The sequence below is a fragment of the Talaromyces amestolkiae genome (genome assembly GCF_001896365.1).
Source record: "Talaromyces amestolkiae strain CIB chromosome Unknown scaffold4.1, whole genome shotgun sequence".
Classification (NCBI taxonomy): domain Eukaryota; kingdom Fungi; phylum Ascomycota; class Eurotiomycetes; order Eurotiales; family Trichocomaceae; genus Talaromyces; species Talaromyces amestolkiae.
The window spans coordinates 948082-971660 of NW_024468040.1; the positions used below are offsets into that span (position 1 = coordinate 948082).

Here is a 23579-nt window from a genome sequence, read left to right on the forward strand (position 1 = left end):
CAAATATGTACATCGCATGGGTATATCATGGCACGTCAAAGACAACAACCTACTTTACTCGCACCGACCGACCAATGCCATTCGTGAGCGAGCGCGACGTTGTACCGTTAATCCTTTTCATCGTCTCAATAGCATGCCGGAAATCAGTACTGTGGAAATCTGACGGTACATGTTCGCCACTGGCAATGCATTGAACCGTAATACCAGGTCTGTAGTGCAATCCGCTCAGCAACTTTGGAGTGACGAGGAAATATTGACTCCCTCCTCCACCGATAACGTCGTCGGCTTCGTTGGCGTCGGAAGAAGACTTTCGTGGCGCACATGCAATGTCCACCATACGCCCGTGGACCATCCTCTCGTTCCTTGGGTCCATTCCCTGATTTATTTCGTCCACGACACGGAACGGTGATGCGGATAGAGATTGCAGTGCCATGAGGTAAAAAATCGTACTGACGGCACGCTCACCACCAGATTGTCGATGAGAGTCTAGCACGGAAAGATTCTCGGTCTCACGGAACTTGACTTGAATCTGGATTGACCATTGGTCAAAGTCACTTGCGCCAGGTTCACCATTTGGTCCTGGTTCATCTTCAACCTTGTCAACACTAACCTGTCCAGCACAACCGATACGAGCAAAAGAATCGGAAAATGCATCTGAGATTGTCTTCACAAGAGCGTCAAGACGTGGTTCCCATTTGCCGCGAATCTCTTGAATGGCATTCTCAAAATCATTGAGCTTCGCTTGATAGCTAGACATCTTGTCTTGCAGTTTGTCAATTGCTCTCTGGCGATCTTCAAACTCCTTAACGAGACCCTCGCCCACTTCATGCGTTAGCTCAAGACGGGCCTTTTCTGAGTCAATGTCCGCCTCCAATTGATCTAAGGTCAACTTTTGAAAGTGCTCAGACTGAAGAGCTGCGAACTTGTCCGGCTCGGGTCGAGCGTTCTCTAGGAGTCTACGTGCTTCCTCCCTCAGTTTGCGGCCTTCTTCGGCGGCCTCCTTCTGCTTGATGTTTGCCTCTTTGACCTCGTTCTGTTTCTGCTCTAGTATTCGTCGAATCTCCTCGTTTCGCGCTTTGAGATTTTCGAAATCCGACAAGGCCTCAATGTTCTTAATTTCTGCTTGTACCAAGTCATAGTGAATCTTTCGGAAATTCTCCACTGCGTCCTGCATGAAAGTCAGTAGGAGCCCAAAGATAAAGGGCAAATAGACATACAGCGTAAGCGATAGCAGTTTCTGCTTTTTCAAGAGCAACCTGATCTTGCTTTCCACGAACTGCCAAAACTCTTTCCCGTAAGCCGTCAAAGTTTTTTTCCACCTCCCGTTTCTTAATCTGCTCTTGCCCTGTGAAAGTGTTAGTATCTTTTAATTAAGCTGCATCAAGGTGTCTCATAGACATACTGAGCTTCTCAGGAAGTGCTCGAAAATTGATAAGAGCCGTTTGCTTCTGCGCTTTTTCCTCTTCTAGCTGGCCCTTAAGAATATATTAGTATACAGCGTTGTATAATATCTCAAGAACATACCTTTTCTCTCTTCTTTTGCTTGAATCGGTCACCCGAGGTTGTAAGCTCTAATCTCAAAGACTCGATAGTCTTGTCAATTTCAGCCTTTTCAGCTTCAAGCTGTGACTTTATTTCTAGCAGTTCTTGTTTCAATGAGACATCCAAGGGTTTGTCAGTCCAAAACCTTGCTGGTCGCACTTGTCGCACCTGAGTCGACGTCGCACCCGGTCCGTATTCTTTTCTCCTGTTGACCTTGTATGTCTGTTTGCCAGCCACCCAACTGTTGATGGCATTATGGCTTTCCATCCGAGAGTATTCTCGGTCGTTGATTTCCCGAAGAACAATCGGTGTCCTGAACAGGAATTGCTCATTACAGAGCATCGCTATGACAGGTTCTGGTCCAGTAAGAAAGTCCTTGGCCCAGCCATCGAAGCCAAGATCACGCATCTCTCCATCCGAGATTGAAGGTTTCAAATCACTCAACGGAGTTGTACAATTTCTGATGCTGACGTCGTGCAACCTTAGCTCAACATTAAGAGCTTTTTGCAATGTCCTGAAATCATTGATGCTCTGCGTAGTGAATGCTAGGAAGTCGTTTTTCTGAAGAAGAGATTCAATCGCGTCGGCGTATTTCGGATTATTCACTGAACACTCGATAAGTGCAGGCCCATAAACAGTTTTATCAAATTTATCCTGGTTTTCCAGTACCCATCGATAGGCTCGGTGTGTGTCGGGCGAGAACTTCTTGAGCATAGCCTCACGTTGACCACTTTGAGATTGCAGGTTTTGTAGCTCAATTTCTGTTTCCTTGATTCGATTGCTCTTCTCATCTTGCCGCTGGAATAAAGCTGTGCGACCATCTTTGATCTCTCTGGCTCGATTCTCAATGTCCTTGAGTTCTCTTTGTAGAGCGCGCTAGGTGAGTAGTCAGTCGATGAACTGGAGAATCTCGTCATGCTACTTACAATTTTTTCGTTATAAGCATCAATATCGAACTCCTCCGGCTTGTCTTCCATTTGTCGGTTAATTCTATTGATACTCTGCTGAATCGTACTCTGCTGCTGTTTGTAATTCGAGCCATTCTTCTTCTCTGAATCAATTTGCCTGGAAAGATTCTTCATAGTCTCGTCATGTCCATCCAACCTCACCGCAATTTCCTTGGCTGAGCGCTCTGCCGCTGCGACTTCGCGACGCTTAAACTTGACCAAGTCGTCCGTCCGGCCGAAATATTCTTGTTTCCCGTTGATTGTTGCCAACATTGGCGCTAGTTCATTCTTTAGTTGCTGTAACTCTGCGTCCAACTCGTGCTTTCTATCTCTGATTGCTTTCCACTTCGGCACTTGAGTCTTGTACGCGGCCATCGGACGAGCGTATTCAAGGATTTCGATTCGCCGCTTGATCTGTGCTCTTTCCCGCACCCTCTCAACGTCTGCTCTTTGTGACTCTTGTCGACTCTCGAGGTTGGCAAGGACATCTCGGTCACCTTTGTTATCAGCAAGCAATTTCTTTTGTTCTGATCTGAGCCGCTTAAGATCATCGTGCCACTCGATCATCTGCGGTCCAGCTGCAGCTCTCTGTGTGGAATAGAGTAGTTCGATAGGAGTCAGCGCAGCGAATTCGCTGACTTTGTCTTGTGGTAGGAATTGACACAGGTTGTCTATTTGAATAGAGAAATTTTGAGCGAGTTTCAGGACTTGTTTTCGGGTTGCGTCTTTGCCATCAATGAAAAAAGTACTCTTGTTGCCTTCAAATTTGATGATCCGGCGAATGACGGGGTTCTTTTTGAATGGGGGACCACGTGCAAGTTCTATATCGATGATTGCCTCTTTGGCGCCATGCTTGACAAACTCAGATGCATCTTTCGCGCGTCCAAGATGCTGAAAAGTCAAGTCAGCCCACATTCATAGTCCAATATACTCAATCCTACCTGAGGTCCCCAACCCAAGCCTAAGCATATCGCGCACACCAACGTACTCTTTCCAGTGCCGTTCGGTCCAATAATCATATTCAACTGTGACCCAAAATGATATTCCACATTCGTATACGTAACGAAATCCTTCAGCTTCATCCTCACAATCGCACCAGGCTGAAAATCTTTATATGTAGTATACCCTGCGGGTAACGCAGATTTTGTCAAGGGCACTTTAGGTGTGTTTTGCTCTGCGTTGATGCTCCCATCGAAATCGAAGTTCATATCGTCCTCATCATCACTGTTCTGGGTTGGACCATCGAGTCGAATGCGCTTGCTGCCTGTGGAAGATTGGGATAGCGGGGTCGTTGCTCTGGTTGACTGCTCATCTTCGTCGTCGTCGTCGTCGATAACGCGTCTTCGTCGACGCCCTGAGGGCGGTACTTCTAGCCCTGGCATCTTTTATAAGTACTGTCCTATAGGCACACGGATCAGCGAGCGACTATGCGATCATCTGCCATGCATATTGAGATATCAGATTGGAGCAGTCGTTAAGAGTCAAAATTCGATAAACCCACGCGGCAGTAACGCGACACGCGCATCGTCCATTAATAAGGCGGTATAAACTGGCAGGACTAAGCTCCGACCGAAGTCCAGATAAAAGTGGGTCCAATCTATTATTCCCCGACAACTTTGTTCCTTCGGTCAACAACAGGTTAGGAACGACACATTCCTACACAGATTCACACAATTTCAAACATGAGGAAACCAATATCAACATCAAACCGCAAGGTCTTGATGTACGTCTACACCGCGGCTGCGATAACAATCACCATCGGCGGTTCGTTGTACGGAGCAGAGCTGGCGTCGAAGCAAGAGAAAAAGAAGGTCCGTATTTCTGTGTTCCATTCCGGAAATAGTTCAGAGACTTACTATCAGTATTAGTTAGCTCAAAAAGATCATGATGCAACTTTCGACGAGAAAATAGAGGCACTGCAAACTGCACGGGGAATCTTGATTTCGAAGAAGAACACTGTCGAGAAGCAATTGTTGGAGCTTGAAGAGAGGATCGCCGAAAGAGCGAGAAAAGGCATTTCGACAACATCGAACGAGTCTTCGCGAGAACAGCCGAAGTGAGCAGGGGGAGAATTTGTCGTTTACGATTGGGAAGAGTTCATGAGAATCTTCCGTTTTGGTGCTGCTGGAAAACATTCGGCCCAAGCGAGCGAGTCGAGAACCTTTCTAAGTTTGTAGGCTTACAAGAAAGGTATTCCAAGAACAACGGTGCCGCACGGTGTTTCCTGTGGGGTTTCATCATCCGGCAACGAATGTTCTACCGCTTCGAGTGCGACAACTGCACCCTCGCAGCATAGCCCTACACTCTACAAGCGCGGTCGAAGGCGGTTCAAATTGCCAAGCTCGATGCTCTACATACGAGCCAATGGTATGTGCTGATATCGCCGACAGCTTGCCGACCTGCGCACCACCAGAGTCCAGAAAAGAAATCCATACAAGGTCAATCAGACAATATATTCACAATCTATGTCTGTCTAGGCAATATATCTCTATGCGCAACATCGGCATGAAACATTTGGTAACATGAAGGAAATGAAATGAGGGTATATATGTGTCAACAAGTCATGGGGAAATTTCAAAAACAATAAATCCTAATCTTACCATGTCCAACCTTCTACATATACCGTGTCGTTTGCCAACTCCGTAGTACCCGACCAATCCATTCTGAAAACATCACCAATCCAACCCAAGTGAAAACCCGCAAGAAAGGAAACTCAAAAGAAAAAAAAAAGATGAGCAATCAATCATCGATAATACCCCTCGCCAGAGCAGCCAGACTAGCCTCATACCTGACCGGATTATGATCCCCCAACATTCCCGAACTGAACTTCATCTCACCAAAATACGTCTCTACATTTCGAATAAACTTCAACTGAACCCTGGTCGCAGGTCTACCCAATTGCGGATGACTTCCTTCACTGAAGCTGCCGCCGGTTGTGAAAGGATTACGTTGCAAAACTCGCATCGTATCAACCACAAATACCTCCCCAGGAGGCACGAGTTTGGGCGCAATCATTTCATTGCGTAGGCTTTGCAGTGTGGACCATGCCCATGTATCTTCGCCGAGGCCCTCGCCGGCATTGATGGAAATGGGTGTTTGGTTGACGTAAAACTTGTTCAAGATGCTTTGTCGGAGACCTTCCCAGACACGGGAGCGGATATGTGATTTGGAGTCAGTCGTGTCCCTTTTGAATGATAAAGCTACGGTGCGAAGATCATGTAAGATACCGAGAGATAATGTGGGAACGACATCTTTGCCATTGACGACTGTTGTGATGAGGCCTCGTGTGGCTCGGCGTAGGAAGGGCGACATACACGCTGGCGGACCGAAAGCGTAGACGTGAATGGGTCGATCGGGTGGCAGCGAAAACGTTTTTGCAGCTTCTTGTTGGTGGCTTGCCGTAAGCAGCAGCGGTTTTGTCGCCTGTAAAGCTGAAGCTGTCACGAACGACGGCCCAGATATATCAGCATTCGGCTGAGATATCATTGTTGCAAGAAGAGCCGCTACACCACCACCTAATGAATGACCGCAGAATATTACTCCATAATCCGGAAATTCTTCTAAGGCAGCTTGGATTGTCGCCATGACTCTTTTGCCACCGCCTTCTAGGAGTCGTTTGGCAGATGCATGCATACCTTTGTGGACTTTCCAATTCTTCCCTTGCCATTCGAGATCGTCATAATCGCATGTCATATCTGTGAGGATATCCTCAAACCCCCAAGTCCCCCGGAGAGCAAGTACAACTGCCTTTGACTCGTGATCTAGAAAGAGATAATGTACAAGAGGAAATCCACTCTCAGTCTCTCCGGCAGAGTTACTGCCGCCAGCAGGGTCAACGTATGAAGATAGAAGGATGGTAGACTGCGGAAGACCAGTCATGTTCGAGAAGGAGCTATGCTCTTGATTTTCAAAGTCATGGTATTGGATTGTTTTTTGATCGTGCTGTACTCCCATGACCTTCAGTGCACTAGAACCGTAAGATGCGGACGAAAAACGACAAAAGCGACGGATGTTATTGACCAGGTGGTTGTGGGGAAATATTCCTGGGACTAGGCCATTCCGATTCAGGCTGATGATGGTTGAGTCATCCTCATAGACACTTTTCCGGGGACGAGGGGCAAGTATCAAAGACGTCTCGGAGCCGGTGGCCATAGAATAAATGCTAGGCACAAACGAACGTGAACGCCGATGTGTTTGGGGGGACCCTGGCTGTTGTAAATCACGCTTTGACGAATTTTTGACATCTTCTGGTCGGTTTCGAGATAGTGAGCTGCTGCTGTGAATATGAGTCCGTGTGTAAGACGCAGATCCAGGCCGGCTATCTATCGAATGAACGGAGTAGGAGTCGGTATGAGTCACGAAGGACTCGGTGTCCTTATTTGGAGGAAAGAAGCCTGCTCTTGAGGGGGCTCGATGGGGTTGTGGCACTCTGCTCGCGGTTGGAGATGGTGTTGATCGGTACCTGGGGTGATTAGTGACCGGGACAGGTGGAAGGGCGCGGTTGACGCTTGCAAGTGTCGGGCCGGTTGCATCTCTTCTCTGAGGTCTATCGTTTGTGCTTTTGTTTGTTTTAGACAATACAAAAGGTCCCTTCCCTTGCGCTCTTTTTGTGGTATCTTTGCTCTTGAGATTCGACTTTTCGCTTTGTCCAGACCTTACTTTTTGCGTGATCTTTGAGAGGGACGCCTTTCCAAACGTATTTCGTGAATTATCTGAGCCACTCAAGGAGGAGGATGAACTCGTGATACGGTGCGGTCTTCGCCGCCCTTCATTTGCATGATGTTCAGGGGCGGGTGGCTGTGAGGTCTTGTTGGCTGATTCCTTTTCGCGTTTCATCTTGTCAATCTCGGTGACATCTGAAATCCTATCTGAAACATTATCCGTCTTCTCAGACGCAATCGGGGTATCTTCTGCACGGAAATCTGTGCTTAGTGATTCATTGAAAGCTGTTCGAAAGACGAGTGTATGTTTAGGCAGGCGTTTGGATGCGTCTAATAACTCCTGGTCGTTGTGGAATCTCTCCTCAATCATCATCGTCCCTGGAGGAGCAGCAATCTCAGCCACGTCGTCATCGAATATGTCTACGGTGATAGTACGCGCCGTCACCAATTCGGTTCGGACAGAAGCACGACTGCCTTGAGGTAGCTGGCTCATGATGTACTTGCGGATGTCTTCATCTGTTAGTTGGTGGACATCAGACGGGCTCCATATGTGAGAAGGGCTGTTGCGAGTCACGGGCACGCGCTCTAATGCATTGATCGACTCCTCGTGCCCGCCTGGTTCCGTGAATGACGCTGGCCTAGATATGTCGCCCTCATCCAGCATGTTCTGGGTATATTCACTCGTCTGCGTACCAATGACATCCGCTCTTAGCCCATTATCGAGAAGGACAACGTCCCATATAACGACCTCGCCCTCCGACTCCCGCAATTGCTTTTCGGATCTCAACCTTCCCCAACGCTGCAACAGGGCAAAGCCCACCGATCCGACGAGCAAATCACCAACACCGACCACGTCGTTTCCTTCGCCTTCTTCTTGCTTCGAGAACTCTTTCCGAATCAAGGTGATGATCGCTGCAATGGCCCGCGAAGATTCTGTTGAGCCCAGTATGGCATCTAATGTATATAGTAAATTCTGCGACAAGTTCGATAGAGATGAAAGCGCTACTTCAGAAAGATGAAAGCCCGCAGCTGCAAAAAATGAAGTTGACGTTACAGTCGAGTGTAATGTTGCTAGCTAAAATATGATCATTAGCAGAGAAGACATCCAATTAAGAGATGGTACTCACACTCCGCTCGAGTATAGATTCAGCCTCCAATCTGCCATATTCCCCTTGACTATGTCCCGCAACATCACGCCCAGCCCTCGTCAGGATGGCCTCTACCACAGCTCTACTCAATTCCAGCCCCGTCAGAGTTGTCACTCTAGCACTACCCAGAGCAGCACCGCCAAAATACGTCCCAATACGCAGGGAAAGCGACGTCGACTGCGCGAAGAATGAGACGGCCGACGCGATTGATTGAGGGAGTAGAGTAGTCGCGCTTTTAGCGGCGGTAGTAATTAGCGACTTGCTTGAGTCGTTCTCGTCCTGTTGCGATCTTGAGGGTTTTAGTTGATCGGTGTTATCTCGGTCTCCAGGCATGACTACGGGAGAATACTGTTGGAGTGTTTGTTCATCGCGAGACCTATCAAAAAGGTTAATGTGTCATTGTAAATATGCAATTGTAAGATAAGTGATACACTAGAGTCTAGAAAGAAATCGTAAATTATCTTGAAGTTGTTTGGTTACGTCAGGCACGTTCCTCTCCGGACATGTGATCGACCCGCCCTCGTTCGATCACATACCCTAGTATGGTTGGGTTGATCCCGGTGATTTCCCTAGTACGTTTTTATCTTGATGTAAATACGAACCATGTGATACTATGTATAGTACTTTACGAGTACTTGAACAAGTAAAGTCTCTATATAATTAAGAACGATCTTAACAAGTCATTGACTTTCAAAAAGACGGCAGGATTACGTGCCCCCTGTATAACAGTAAATAAAAACGTAGGAGGTATATTACCGGGGTCAACCGGAGCATGATTTCTCGCGTGGGAACGATTCAGAAATCTCGACTTTGGCGCGCTACTTTGCCGATATTCTGTTTCTCCGATATCATCATCATCATCATCATCATCGTCGTCGTAGCTATGAGTATCTTCCCGTACCCCCAAGATCTAATCAACTAGTGCAACCCTCTCCGCTGCCTGCCTGATCTATCGCTTCATCTCCACGCTTCACCCTTCACGTAACCATGTCCTCCACAGACCGGCCTGTCGTGCGCCGCGATTTCACAGAAAAGACTCATGCTACAAGCTATCCCTTCATTTCGCCACTGGCACAGGACCTTTCTGGACGGCGTGTGCTCATCACCGGCGCCGCCTGGGAGGACGGCGTAGGCTATGCCACTGCCACTGCCTTTGCTCGCGCTGGAGCATCCGCAATCGCTGTCATGGACTTACGTGGCATCTCTGATGATCTTGTCTCTCAACTGAAGGCTGCGGCTATAGAGGCAGGCCGGCCTGAATGTCAGGTAGTAAGCGGTCGTGTTGACATTTCTCAGTGGGAAAGTGTTGCGGCTTTCAAGGAGACCGTCTCGGAGGCCTTCGGACATCGGTTGGACGTGCTCGTCAACAACGCAGCACATCAGGAGCCTTATAGTTCCATCCTAGATGCAGACCCAGATGTGTACTGGAAGACTTGGGAGGTCAACGTCCATGGCCTATTCAACATGACGCGGGCGTTCCTACCGATGCTAATTGACACGCGCGCAAAACATGATGGCCTGGGCATCATGATCAATGTAGCCTCTTCCGGTGCTCTTAGCGTGCGAAAAGGCGGCGCAAGCTATCGAACTTCCAAGCTTGCGGTACTTCGCTGGACAGAGGCCCTGAACCTAGAACACGGGGGCGACGGTTTGCTTGCTTTCTGCGTGAACCCCGGAGCAATCAAGACCCATTTGACGATCAACGAGCCCGAGGAGGTGCGTAACATGCTGCCACATAAGCCAGAAATCGCAGGCGACACTATTGCCTGGCTCGCTGCGAAACGACGAGAGTGGATGGGTGGAAGATATATTAGCTGTCCCTGGGATATGGAAGAGGTCTTGGGCAGGAAGGATGAAATAGTGGAAGGGGACAAACTTAAGCTCAACATGCACTTCTGAGTCTTGATTATGACAAACTTTGGATTTGAGGCACACGACGCCTTTCATCATGTCTTCCAAGATTTCTGGATGTCCATGAAAACTGGAATCAGTCATAGTCATTTTACTTGGCCGGTCGGTGCAACCACACTGATGGTATGTTCCAACGAATCTAACTTTCGACTTTTATTCGACTTTCTACCGGTCATGTGCAAGGTAAGACCCGCAGTTTAACTATATCTCTTGTTTAGAAAAGTAAAGCAAAGAAACAAATTTCAAACAAAAAGACCTGTTTCTGCACCTATAGAGTGTACTTGAAGTTCGGGTGATCATTGCCCAGGACGTCCAACTGCTCTTCCTCAGACAATTGCTCAAGGCCGTGGAGAATTTGATTCCGATTCTTGTTCACTGCTGATTCTTCCACCTCAGCAGCAAAATATCCGCCCCAACGAGATCCAATGTGATGCACAAAAGTGAAAGGTTGTACCTTCCAGCCATCTGTATCCAGGAGCAGTAGACTTAGGATGGATTCAGATGCTAATGATGCCGCCAACGTTTGTCGAGCTGAATCGCATTTGCCACAGCTGTGCGCGTCGAATGTGCGGGAAGTGTTATTAGGGATCCAAAGACTGGGAGCCGTTGAGTAAATTCCTGTAATCATGAAGCACAGGCACCCATCAATAAGCATGCTACAGAATCATGATTGGGTCCCAAACAAGCGAACGTCAAAGGCTCTAAGGTTCGAGTTGACAAGGAGATCTGACGAATAGGGGACCCCTGACTAGTAACCCGTCGCGCCATGGAAAGAATCATTTCAGAACCTTGGAAAGCAATACGTCTCGGGCAAAATGACTGACTGACGAAGTATACTGTACGTACACCCGCTTTCGCGGCTCTTTACGGGAATATAAGATGCCTACAAGGATCTATAGCGAAGCTTTCAAATCACCCCCATACTGTACCCTCCTAAGCACTTCCCGACGACAACCAGCGATCGTTGGAATCCCCGCAATAGCCATACTCAGATAGAAATCAGCCAGTAATCCTTGCAAGACCTCTTTTGCGCCTTCCTTGCCATTAATTCCATATCCGTACATCACTGGTCTACCAACGAGAACCGCTTTTGCGCCGAGTGCGATGGCTTTGACGATATCGGAACCTGTGCGGATGCCAGAGTCGAATAAGACGGTCATATCCTTGCCAACGGCATCGACGATTTCAGGCAAGACTTCAAGGGAGCCGATTGCTCCGTCTAGTTGTCGGCCTATTTTCATTTGATGTGAGTAAAGAGCGGAGACGATCTCTGATTGTTATCAAATTTACCTCCATGATTTGACACCACGATACCGTCACAACCATATTTCAGCGCCGTTTTCGCGTCATCCACATCTTGGATACCTTTAAGGATAAGTGGCCCATCCCAATTCTTGCGAAGAAAAGCGACATCTTCCCACTTATGGTTTGCGCCGAAAATGCCTTGTAGCCATGCTCTCGCAGCGCCCAGTGGTTCATCCTCAACTTTTGAGCCGGTCTCTGCTTCGAACTTGGCACGGAATACGGGGTCTGTCAGACCGAATTCTGTACCGATGCCAGCTAGGAAGGGTAGATATCCCGTGTCGAGATCTGCAGGGCGCCTGTATCATATATTCAACGACAGCGCCAAGTTCCGTATTGGGGGACTTACCATGCCAGAGTCCAGGTATCTAAAGTCACTACCAGAGCTGTGAACCCATTCGCTTTTGCCCTTTTCAGTAAAGAGATAGTGACATCGTTATCGCTTGGCCAATACAGCTGGTACCATCTCTTGCCATCTCCGCAACTGGCGGCTACATCCTCAAAGGTTGATCCGGAAGCTGTGCTTAGGATATATGGAACATCTACTTCAGCGCAGGCTCCGGCAAGACCTGTCTCTTTGTCGCGGTGAGCTAGAGCTTGAACGCCGATGGGTGCCATCAGGATTGGATGGGGGTATTGTTCCCCAAATAGTTCGATTGAGGTATCCACCTCTGTCTGTTATCATATATGAGTTGGCCGAGGTCACCCTCACGGCATGATTGAAGTTCATGGCTTACCGTCTTCAACATCTTCGGTATCCTGTCTACCCGTGAGTAAAAGCACTTCCTGCCTTCGGTAAAATGGTGTATACTTACAACTTCCACTGCCGAAACGCCAGACGGTTACTATCCATAGTCGCCTTCTCTCCGGCTCCGCCAGCTATGTAACTGTATGACTGCAGACTCAGGGCTTTGCGCGCTTGTTCTTCCAATTGGCGCGGGTCAGTTGTGACGACCTGGCGGCCGTTGGAGAACATGCCATTGGAATAGATGGATTGTTGGTATTGGCCGTAATTCTCAGACATCTTGACCTGTGAGTAGCTAGGTACGTATTTAGTCTAGCGGATAGTAGGATTAGGTATTCAGGAATTGCCTTACTATATGTAAGCCGGGAGCTTATATGGGTGCTCGCAGCAATCGAACCACTGAAGAATGTCGATCAATTTTCAAACTTCACCGAAACACTGGAAACAGTTCCAGTACTGAACAAATATATACTGAGGGCTATAATACACGAGAAAGAACATCGACTACTACGTAGCTAGCACGAAGGTCACGTTGATGACCAAGTTACTCAAAGAAGGATCTCAACCCAAGCCGCAATAGGAAAGGTGGAGAGCCGAGGCTATTTCGTTGGTGCCTGAATACCCGGGTAATATATTAGGGATCCTTACTCCGTAGCTAGCCATAAATGGTTAGTGAGATGATGAATATTAGATTGGTGTGCATGAACAACGACCGTCTCTTTTGAGTGTTAACGGCCTCTTACGACTGGCTATGTTTGCAGCACGCCACGTGCATGCTGTACATCACTGCCATAATGCACATCGTTGTCAAGGCCCTGTGGGCTTTGCTACTCGTAATAGCAATCCTTCAAAAGAGCATTTCCGACCCAGTCACGTATAAAAAATACGAAACTGTGCGAGACACAGCTTGCTATCCATGTACATGGCTACAATCCTCGAAATCTCCGCATTTTCCTGGTTGGGGCAGCTGGATAAGTCCAGATAGATGGACAAAAAGGGGTATCGCGTCGCCGGCAACGGTCATAGGTACCAAGAAACGATTGACAGAACATGAAATGGTGTATAAATTAGGTAGGAATGGGCCGTGGATTCAGAGGGTTACCCCTGGCTCGCCAGATAGTTTTCCGCCGCCGTCTTGTAGAGTTGAGCAAGTGCATATGGTACGTTAATCATTTAAATAACTTCGGCGAAATTCTTCGACGGATATGCGACGCAATATTGGTTTCTTCTGTTCTCTTATTGTTACCTTTGTGCATTGTTCTAGCTCTCTCGTCATAGTGAAAGATATCCCACCCAAACCGCCGGCAATCGCCACTTGGCACTTGTCGAACGCCTAAAAGCATTAAACATCCCGTTGAACGGCTCACTATCCTTCTTCAATGATGGATGGAACTATCTCACCGACAACCCAGACCGAGACTTTGAGCAACTCACTTCCACCGGTCCGTATGCAGGGACATTGGGATCTTTTACGACTGGCGTACGCTTCCGCACGCGGTATGGTCATTTGTTACCGAAGCAGCCGGGAGTTACAATGAGGCTTTGGGCTAGTGATTCGAAGCGTGTTGTTGATACGGCTAGGTACTTTGCGGCTGGGCTTTTTGGGATTAGTAGCGACTGGAATGAGAATGATATTGCCGAGGTGGATGTTATCCCTGAATCGGTGGATCGTGGTAGCGACACGCTGACACCGGGAGATACATGTTTGCGCTACATTGAGGATACGGAATTTGGTCACGACTATGGCAGGAATATGCTTACGCGGTTTCAGAATGTGTATATCCCGCCTATTGCGCGTCGCCTAGTGGACGAAGAAGGGGATCAAGCAGTTGGGGGATTCACCGATCTTGAAGTCTATAGCATGCAGGAAATGTGTGGGTTTGAGACTCTTGCGAGAGGATCAAGTCCCTGGTGCGATGTATTCACGAGTCGGGATTGGGATCATTTTGAGTATGCGAGGGATCTGATCCATTTTTATCGTGCCGGGCCTGGGAATAAATATGCGGGAGCGATGGGGTGGTTGTGGTTGAATGCGACTTCTCATCTATTAGAAGCTGGACCTGATGCTGGAACTATGTTCATCAGCTTGTATGTCTTTCCCTTTTATTCTCGATTCTTTGTTGATGAAAATCATGCAGTGTACACGATGGTGGTATTGCGCCAATGTTGACCGCACTCAACATCTTTGATGACCCCAAATACGGTAGTTATCTCCCAGTCACGCATATAGCTGAACACCGAGTATGGCGAACGTCAACGGTAATGCCAATGAGTGGTCGGATCACGTTTGAGCGACTTTCTTGTAGTGATAGTACCACAGGAGAAGAAGACTTGTTCGTACGGATAAACATCAACGACGGTATCGTCCAATTACCGGATTGTCACGATGGACCTGGGGGAAGCTGTCCTCTCGACAATTTCGTGAAGATGGTTCATGAAAGAAGAGCTCGAGTTGGGAGATTTGATGACGTGTGTGGAACAAAGGGTCAAGAAACAATGGGCCTGAGTTTTTTGAAGCAGCCTTCCTACCAGTCGCTGGAGGATTTGAGAAGCTTGCCTTCAGATGTGTTTTCTGAGGGGGATGCCCTCCAAAAATTTCTGAAGGCAGTGAATTAGTCACCTGATTGATGAGGCATCAATCTGGAAAGTCCCACCCATCTAAAAATCTCCAACGGGGTGCACCACCAGACTAAAGATGGCTTGGATCCATCGCCCTGTCAAACAAACGCTGCCAAACGATATAGAGTGGCTTTCCCCAGAAAGATATGACGCTTGTGATCATAAGACCCTCAATATAGCCCAGCCACATCAATATCAATAATGAAGCCCAAGTATCAAGACACCCAAAGTATAAAGCATAACAATTCATTTGTCGACTCTACACACAAAGAGCGCCATAGATCTACCCTCGATTGACGGTTACAAACAAGCGAACACGATTCTGTGATTGCTAGCAGGGTGGACTTTGCCTTGCAAAGATTTCTGTAGTCAGCTGTCTAGATAGTACAAATGAATGATTCCTCTTCCTCTTCTCCTCCTCTTCACTGCTTATTAACTTGACATCCGCATCTCAGACGCCCTCCACATACAGATTGACAACGTTACCTTCAATTGAATACCAGTCCCCGAATCGCTTCAAATCCATATCATCCACATAAACAATTTTCATTTGGTAAGTCATATCCTCCCCTGACTCCCTCCAGTCCTTCATCTGCGACCAAGTCGACGAGACCTATCCTTCCCTTAACCCCCTCAAAAACATATACTCCATATAAACTTCCTCACTTTTTGAAATCATATCACTCCCTGACTTCCTTCGGTGCCTCTTCACTAATAATTTGACAAGAGCTATCTAACTGACGCCCTCCAGCGACTATTTTTTTTTTCCATTTATCCGAAATGACTACCCTTTTTGCGATGACCGACGAGGAGTATGCCGAACTCCTAGAATACGAGGTAGTCACCGGGGAGGCCCCCCAGTACTATATCGATCCTCGGCGCCTCGGTGACTACCTCGACCTCACGAATATCGATCTCAACAAAATCGCCGAGTCAGAATACCCAGTGGAGCAGGATGATAGCCACGAGTCAGTCCGGGCAGGCTCAGTCCGCATCAAATCCGAGCCCCTTAGTGAAGAGGGAATCACGGCCGCCCGGACTGACTCAGTGGAAGTCAAGGAGGAGGAGTTGAGTGAGGATGGAGTGGGAGAAGTGGAATGGGTGGATGTACTGCCCCCGATGGCAAAGAGTTCAGAAATAAAGCAAGAGATTCAGAGAGACAGGGAGAGCGAGTACATTCCGACACCGCCGAGAGCGACAACACCACCAGCAACAACGCCCTGGACGATTGCAGAAGGGAGCTTCGCCTACTACCCCCCGAGCCCGCCCACCACGGAGCCAATGGATGAGGATGAAGACGAGTACGAAGAGGAGACCGTGTTCAGCAACGCGGCCAGAGACCTCCAATGCCGAATCCTCCACATCGACAAGGATCATCGTGCAGAAATAGATGACATAGAGATGCCGGATGCGGAGGAGGAGACTGAGGAGGTCGACACCGACACGGAGATGGATGGATTGGAGGAGACTGCCGAAGAAAAGACACCAATGGATTGCACGCCTGACCGCATGTCCCTGGAAAGGGCTTTACTGCATCCAGATACCACATCCAAGCTCAAGACAGCACGGTGTCGGCGGTCTCCCGTGTACCGACGCAATCCATCGAATGGCAGCTTGTCGTCCATCGGATCCTCTTCCAGTCGTTGCTCTCCTAGGTGTACCCAGAGCCAGAAGAAAGACGAGTTTCGGGAAACATTGCATAAAATCCGCGAGTTCAGCGTCGATAGGGTTGCGGTGCAGGCTAGCCCATTCGGGTAAGGGCCAATGATATAACTATCAGACTTGATGAGTCAGCAGCTAACCAATGACATCTCACACAGCCGCCGCACCCGTTCCCCCAGCGATTTTGTTGATCGGAACTATCCATACAAGTCTTCTCCCACACCTGTCAAAACACACCAAGCTGTCAAACGCCGCCACAAAGTCGGCAAAACCCGTTGGTTTCAGCGCATCGACACTCTTGTGAATGCAGCAGCGTGCATTTCTGCCCTTGATCCCGTCTATTTTCCTGTTGTTCGATTTGAGGCCTCTGCTGTGGTGGAGCTAGCTTCCTGACCATATTTTCCGCCGCGACGAGCTTCTGTCCTTGTTGATTTGGGCAGTCGATACTCGGCTCTCACCTCCACCATGGAATATCATTTCGTCCCACAAGAAGAGCGTGCGCGCGACGATAAAGGAAATCTCCTCCCATGGGGCTATGTCTACAAAGAGTAAGTACTTTTCCACCGACAAGCCAGCTGAAGCTAACGTCAACAGTGAATCTCGCAACCCGCGCCGTCCACCTGAAGAGTCAGGACCATTTGGCCGCAGACGAAACGCTCGCTACGACCATGCTCGATCTCGTACTCGCACAGGCACGCCCGCTAAGAAGGAAAACCCCAGTGTAGCTGAATTTAGCAGACTGTTTTCACAGCAACAAGAAGATGAACGCGCGAACAATACTCTACCTAAGTCATCATCATCGGGTACTTTGGAAGGATCAAGGAAAGTCGTTGAAAAAGTGGCAACGGAGTGCATTCTCTATGGATACAAAACCAAGGAAACAGAGTGGAAGGTTATCGATAAATACGAACGTATCTCCCAAGGCATGATATGTGAGGATTATCCACGAAATGACCCCGCTGTCTCCAACAAGTACTCCCAGCTCCTCAGTGGTGGTGATGTCGTGATTCGTTCAAATCTCTCCGCAGACGCCAACCGCAAGTCGAAGCGATACGCTGGTGGTCTTCACTGGATCAAGGTCACGTTTGACTCTACAACTGCCGCCGATCGGGCTTGCTTCTTTTCGCCTCAAGAAATCGATGGCCATCTCGTTTTCTGTGAGCTGTATCATGGACAAGGTCCTGCTGATGACATTCCTATTCCTAAAGAGTCGGCAGAAGCCACTCGCACTCGTTCCAAAGTTCACCACACCCTTACATCCACTCACTCCACCGCCTTTCTTTCGAACATTGAACCTGAGCGATCGACGCTCCCTCGGTCTTTCGGTATGGGCAATCTTGCCATGATTGGAGATACCGACGAAGGCGATTCTCAGCTGTCGACTCCCACTGCTAGCTCAGCTACTGCCACTGCCGTAGCAGAACCCTCTTCCATTCTTCGCCAACGCTCTGTACAGGATACACAGTTGGAACAGAAACCAGAGTCAGAGTTCATGACCCATATCCCTAATGTTCGCCGCGCCGTGCTACGTCCTGTCAGCGAAGCCCTTCCTCCTCAACCGACGGTGACTGAACGCGTCTTACGTTCTATTCCGATCTTGAGTTGGTTTACGGGTGATATAGTTGGTGATGGACCTCAGCTTGGTGATGACGGAAAGTTTGACTACAACAAATCGACTTTTTATTGGCGATTCTGGTTCATGGTTGACCAAGTGTTGGGTACTGATATTTGTGGCTTGAGGGAGGAGTCTTGATCATGCATACAGTCTGGTAATCCAAATCTCAGCCGCTCTCCATATCCAAATCAACAGCCTTTCCCTCGATCACATATCAGTCTCTAAATCGCTCTAAATGCATACCACAGACCTGTGTAGTGGATGTACCAGAATTGACGATACCATGACAGATGGATGATGCATTTATATTGCGTGATCAGGGGCGCTTCAGTTGCAAATATAATACTAACTGGCGAGATTATTCTCTTTCAATTCTACGATTCACTTCATGTTTGTATGACTCGATTATCATCTAAAGACCGCTGTCACGACTGTCGTCCGGCGGGTCCTGTTTTGCATTATATGGCGTTTTATGTTTTGTCTTTGTATGTACATTTACTATACTGACTTTATTATTTTAGACTATGAAGCATAATGCTAATTCTGAGTTCTGACATGTCATCCTGTATACTCTCATAGTAACCAATTCGGTCATTTTGTTAGGGTTTAGCCGAGAGGAGCCGCAACCACTCGCATCACCATTCACAGCTTGCTTCAGCCTAACAGACCAAAAGTACGCGATATTCAAGTTCCTAAAGTTACAGCCTGGTAGTATAGACTATAGACATTTATCCTACATCTTCGTAACCCCTAGACAAAGGCGTATGCAGCTTCCCCTCGGCTCCCTCTAATTTTTTCCCAATTTCGCACTCCACACAAACTGCTGATTGGACGCACCAATAATAATCCACCAAAACTTTCCGCCAGCCGACGACCACCTCCAGCTACCACCACCTTACGACCTCACCTCGCCTCGACCTCATCACTTACACGCCGTCACCCTCATCCCCCTCCTCCGTCGAGAGAATTGTCGCTGTGTGAAAAAGAAATTCACACACACCCACGAAAACCCCGTTTAAACGTCGAAATTCGGTGATCCGCCCGGTTTTCGCACACCCCCGCGCCGACTTCTTCTCTCCGTCGAGTTTATATCTCTTATACACAGCCAAGATGGATGCTGCCAAGTTGGCTAAGCTCCAGCAGAGCGTGCGCATTGGTAGGTCTATTTTCTTTGAAGCTTGGTTTTCGGTGCGATCTGGTGGACATTTGGGGTGGAATTGAGGATTGAATGAGTGGGAGGATGAATGGCGTCACATGACAAATCATGAATTATGATCGTCTCGTGGGGAGAAGAAGTGGGATATGAGATTTAAATGACATTGCGGGAATATGTTGATATATACAGTTGTGACTGAATGCTAATTCCCGATAACAGGGTACGTCCACCTCCCGGAATGACCATTCGAACAATACCGAACCACCACACCAGCAGAGAAGAAATACTAATTTGAGCAGAGGCAAAGGTMCCCCCCGCCGCAAGACCAAGCGCGTCCACAAGACCTCCACCACCGACGACAAGAAACTCCAGACCACACTCAAGAAGATGAACGTCCAACCCATCCAAGCCATTGAGGAAGTCAACATGTTCAAGGAGGACGGAAACGTCATTCACTTCTCCAACCCCAAGGGTATTTCCCCTCTCCCCATATTTACATTGTATAGTGAAATATGCTGATAAACGTGACAGTCCACGCTGCCGTCCCCTCCAACACCTTCGCCATCTACGGCAACGGCGAAGAAAAGGAACTCACCGAACTCGTCCCCGGCATCCTCAACCAGCTCGGCCCCGACAGCCTTGCCTCTCTCCGCAAATTAGCCGAGAGCTACCAGAGCCTACAGAAGAAGGAGGCTGGAGAGGGAAAGAAGGATGGCGAGGATGACGAGGATGAGGATGATATTCCGGATTTGGTGGAGGGAGAGAACTTCGAGGGAACTGTCGAGTAAATCAGCCAGCCCTTTTGACAAAAATCGGAATTCTCTTCTAGTTACACTTTACTAGTATATCTTGAAAGAGAGGATTTATTTTTTTTGAGAAAATAAAAGGATTTCAATGGGATTGTACTTGATGAGTGAATGCAAGTGTGTCTGTCTAGTCTAATCTATGAGGGGCGAATGATATACATAACGAGTCATTTCAAATCATCATAATATTATGGCTTTCATCATTTGCCTAGGTAGGTATCATAGAAGCATTCCGTGCACATCTTTTCATATCGAATCCCTAAGTACGAATGCCTGTTACAGACGCTCAACCTCCTTCTCCGTCCACTCCCACACCCTCTTCGCCAACACCCCATCCAACACAAACCTATTCCCCTTGTTCCTATGCCCAACAGATGTATAATACGCCCCATTCACCAGCTCACTCTTCCGCGCACCCGCAGCAGCCCATAATTGATTCAACGTCCCCGACCGCACAGACCTGAACAACAACAGCTTGAGCGAAGGAAGCATTGCGCCTGCGATTCCATTAGTTGCTTGCGTACCATTGTACAGATCGCTAGCAACAATACCCGGATGCACTGAGACGGATGTAATAGATGGGTAGCGACGCGCGAGTTCGATTGCAAATAGTATGTTGGCGGCTTTACTGATTGCGTATCGTTGCCAGGTTGTGAGTTCTAAGAGCCGTTGGGGAGAGGATATGAGTTGCATGTATTCGTCGTTGGAGGGGGTGTAGCCGTTTGCTAGACTTGTGATGACTACAACTCTGACATCTATCCCTTCTCCTGACGGTGATGGAGAAGCAGTTTTCAATAACGTCGGAAGGAGTAACTTTGTAAGCAAAAAGTGGCCAATATGGTTCGTGCCGAATTGGATTTCATGGCCCTGCGGTGTTGTAATGGCTGCTTCGGCCATGACACCTGCATTCAGCACCAGGATATCGAGCCGCGTGTTCTTCTGTAGGAATGTTTCGGCGGCTTGTCGTATAGAGGGGAACGAAGTTAGATCTAGCTGAATGAATTGTATATCTACTGCTGCCGCTGCTGCAGAACCCGCGCCTGCTGCGGCAGATAGCTCCTCATTGATAGATTTAATTGCGCTCTCGGCCTTGTGCTCATTTCTAGCTGCGAGATAGATGCGCGCAGGGTTGTGTCGTGCGAGTTGCAGGATTGTCTCTTTACCGAGACCCGTGTTTCCTTTCGTAACCATTATCATTCTGCAAGCAGAAAGGGGAGAGAACGTACCGCCAGTGACGAGAATAACCTTGCCCGATATATCAGGGATATCGCGTTCAGGTCGGAATGAATGGCCCATTAGACCGCATGTGAGTTCGTTCATGGTTGGACCTACGGCGGTCCAGAATTCGGCTGGGTTGCGCACGCCATGGGCTACGACGCCCAGGACGGCTCCTATGTCTTGGGATAGATTTGAGCGGGGGGCTGATGAGGCCATCTTCAATATCCAGAAGCAAGAATGTGTGTTATGTTCTGCCGTGTTGTGGCGATGGGAGAGTCTGGCGGATTTCAGTATCTGCTCTTTTGTCCCGTAAAATCAAAGGATACTTACCTGTATTGACTGAAAGATCCAAAAGAAATATGGTTACGATATGTCTGAATAATATACAAAATATTGGTGCGCGGCCAATTGATGTAGTAATAATAATTGTGAAGAATTTAAAGTCCTCGAATGTAACAGCGTCATTGAAGATCTGTGCTGCCGCGGCAAGCTTGATTATCACCAATTTCTAACCCGAGGAAGGGGGTTACGATCTTGAAATCTGACGCCATGATTTGACACCAAGTATGTATGCTTCTGGAATAGTAATATTATTTATATATCTGGCTTGGTACTGATCTGTTAATTGTTCTAAACTTGGTCTGTTTTTTCACGGGGGATCGTCACATGTAAATTCAACATCGAGATGACAGTTACAAAATGCAATGGATTGTTCAAGTACATTATGCTGTTGTATTTAACTATACAATACAAAACAGTCTCTATGCTTCGACATGTCGTCGCCTGCATCTATACATGTACAGAATCAAAGTCGCTAAGAGTAAAATCAAGGTAAACATCGTAGTGAAAGACTCGGAGGGCATCTTTGTCCTATCCAGTCACAGACCAGCTGATTCTTCCGATGTAGGAGGCAGAGTCTTTGCAATGAAATTCTCCAAGTCCTGAATCTCCTCCGGGTCTGCAGAATGCGCGAGGCCACTATACACCCATGTCAGCGGATGCCACATATCCAAAGCGACAGGGGACATACCGATAAGTATGAAACTCAACATCAAACCCCAATCCCTTTAGATGTTTCTGCGTCATATCACCAAACTCATACTTGACAACGGGATCAGCAGTCCCATGCGCTATGAAAAACGGCGTCTTCGCATTCGGCAACTCTCCGCCTGGAGGCGAGAACTCCTTGAGTTTAGTTGACAGCAACAAGTAGCACGACAATCCAAATATGCCGCCGAGTTTGTGTGGAGATGTGATTCCAGTAAATAATGACATAGCGCCGCCCTGCGAGAATCCGCCGAGCAGGATGCGGGAGGGCTCGATACCCTTGTCGATTTCTTCTTTGATGAGGCTGTTGAGGTAGTCGCGAGATTTGAGGATGCCGGGTTCGTCCTGGTTGCGTTGGGCTTCTTCAAATTCCATCTATAAGCGATCAGTATATATCGCATTTGGAATGGTTGGTGGTGAATATACATCTTGGCCTAAATGTGCAATGTCGTACCAGCCTGGCATTGTCATACCCATGTTCTATCCCACACGTCAGTTTATTTGGCCGAATTGATGAAGATTGTCCGTCGTACAACTGTGATTGGAATCATGGGCGCATTAGGAAAAACAAAGGTGACTTCGTCGAACTTGCTTCGGCGACGCCAGTTCTGTGCAAGGCCGACCCTACATGTCGTAAGCAATCAGATTGTTTCTGTTATTCGGATCGTCGAGTCGAGTCGGGGTTCATACCAGCCTGCTCCACTATCATACAAAGTCAGTATTAATGTTATAATATCAATGTTATAAGTATCGCAACGAACCTATCACCCAGACCATGCGCCATTATGACAGTCGCAGTATGTTTCTTGATGGCGGGGACCACGAAGGGAGCGCGATACGACATTTTGTGTTTTGTCTGTCTTGATATGACGGATGTTTATATAAAAAAAAAGTGTATATAGCAATAGTCACAATTGATGTTGAAAGTACCGATTGCGAAAGCAGAACATATAAGTGTTGACAATCATTTCTCGACGAATAATCAGCGGAGACTCCCCGCCTGCCGCTGTAAAGCGCATGATATCATTGGCCAATTCGGGAGATTTGCGATCTGGCAGTAAGATTAGGCGGTGTGCGACGTACCGCGATACGGCTCATCTACAAAGATTCATTCTACCAATTGTTACAGACTAGTTCATTTACATGTAACAGCTGTGTTTCATAATCATCCACTCATTATCTAGCCAACTTTTGGTATCA

At 47.9% G+C, this 23579-nt stretch overlaps 9 protein-coding genes across 9 annotated transcripts; 4 read left to right on the top strand and 5 right to left on the bottom strand.

Moving 5' to 3' along the window:
• Nucleotides 1–49: 49 nt before the first annotated feature.
• Nucleotides 50–3871, bottom strand: BHQ10_002898 (uncharacterized protein; the record flags this gene model as incomplete). The annotated part of the gene is made up of 6 exons (XM_040875093.1): nt 50–1168; nt 1218–1345; nt 1403–1475; nt 1525–2418; nt 2469–3380; nt 3431–3871. The coding sequence occupies 6 exons, from the start codon at nt 3869–3871 to the stop codon at nt 50–52; spliced, it is 3567 nt and encodes a 1188-aa protein (XP_040731402.1).
• Nucleotides 3872–4171: 300 nt separating this feature from the next.
• Nucleotides 4172–4549, top strand: BHQ10_002899 (uncharacterized protein; the record flags this gene model as incomplete). Its single annotated transcript, XM_040875094.1, has 2 exons — nt 4172–4300; nt 4358–4549. The coding sequence occupies 2 exons, from the start codon at nt 4172–4174 to the stop codon at nt 4547–4549; spliced, it is 321 nt and encodes a 106-aa protein (XP_040731403.1).
• A 679-nt stretch (nt 4550–5228) lies between these two features.
• On the bottom strand, nt 5229–8631 carry BHQ10_002900 (uncharacterized protein; the record flags this gene model as incomplete). Its single annotated transcript, XM_040875097.1, has 2 exons — nt 5229–8225; nt 8278–8631. 2 exons carry the CDS (start codon nt 8629–8631, stop codon nt 5229–5231), a joined length of 3351 nt encoding a protein of 1116 aa, XP_040731404.1.
• A 654-nt stretch (nt 8632–9285) lies between these two features.
• BHQ10_002901 (uncharacterized protein) lies at nt 9286–10197 on the top strand (the record flags this gene model as incomplete). Its single annotated transcript, XM_040875098.1, has 1 exon — nt 9286–10197. One exon carries the CDS (start codon nt 9286–9288, stop codon nt 10195–10197), a length of 912 nt encoding a protein of 303 aa, XP_040731405.1.
• Nucleotides 10198–10477: 280 nt separating this feature from the next.
• Nucleotides 10478–12535, bottom strand: BHQ10_002902 (uncharacterized protein; the record flags this gene model as incomplete). Its single annotated transcript, XM_040875099.1, has 6 exons — nt 10478–10674; nt 11198–11440; nt 11500–11810; nt 11861–12182; nt 12249–12274; nt 12327–12535. 6 exons carry the CDS (start codon nt 12533–12535, stop codon nt 10478–10480), a joined length of 1308 nt encoding a protein of 435 aa, XP_040731406.1.
• A 776-nt stretch (nt 12536–13311) lies between these two features.
• Nucleotides 13312–16930, top strand: BHQ10_002903 (uncharacterized protein; the record flags this gene model as incomplete). The annotated part of the gene is made up of 6 exons (XM_040875100.1): nt 13312–13327; nt 13377–13416; nt 13535–13753; nt 13808–14130; nt 15627–16629; nt 16696–16930. The coding sequence occupies 6 exons, from the start codon at nt 13312–13314 to the stop codon at nt 16928–16930; spliced, it is 1836 nt and encodes a 611-aa protein (XP_040731407.1).
• A 72-nt stretch (nt 16931–17002) lies between these two features.
• Nucleotides 17003–20096, top strand: BHQ10_002904 (uncharacterized protein; the record flags this gene model as incomplete). Its single annotated transcript, XM_040875101.1, has 4 exons — nt 17003–17085; nt 17132–18113; nt 19528–19780; nt 19840–20096. The coding sequence occupies 4 exons, from the start codon at nt 17003–17005 to the stop codon at nt 20094–20096; spliced, it is 1575 nt and encodes a 524-aa protein (XP_040731408.1).
• A 294-nt stretch (nt 20097–20390) lies between these two features.
• On the bottom strand, nt 20391–21548 carry BHQ10_002905 (uncharacterized protein; the record flags this gene model as incomplete). Its single annotated transcript, XM_040875102.1, has 2 exons — nt 20391–21292; nt 21341–21548. The coding sequence occupies 2 exons, from the start codon at nt 21546–21548 to the stop codon at nt 20391–20393; spliced, it is 1110 nt and encodes a 369-aa protein (XP_040731409.1).
• Nucleotides 21549–22210: 662 nt separating this feature from the next.
• BHQ10_002906 (uncharacterized protein) lies at nt 22211–23223 on the bottom strand (the record flags this gene model as incomplete). Its single annotated transcript, XM_040875103.1, has 6 exons — nt 22211–22310; nt 22363–22754; nt 22806–22859; nt 22913–23003; nt 23070–23081; nt 23141–23223. 6 exons carry the CDS (start codon nt 23221–23223, stop codon nt 22211–22213), a joined length of 732 nt encoding a protein of 243 aa, XP_040731410.1.
• Nucleotides 23224–23579: the final 356 nt, after the last annotated feature.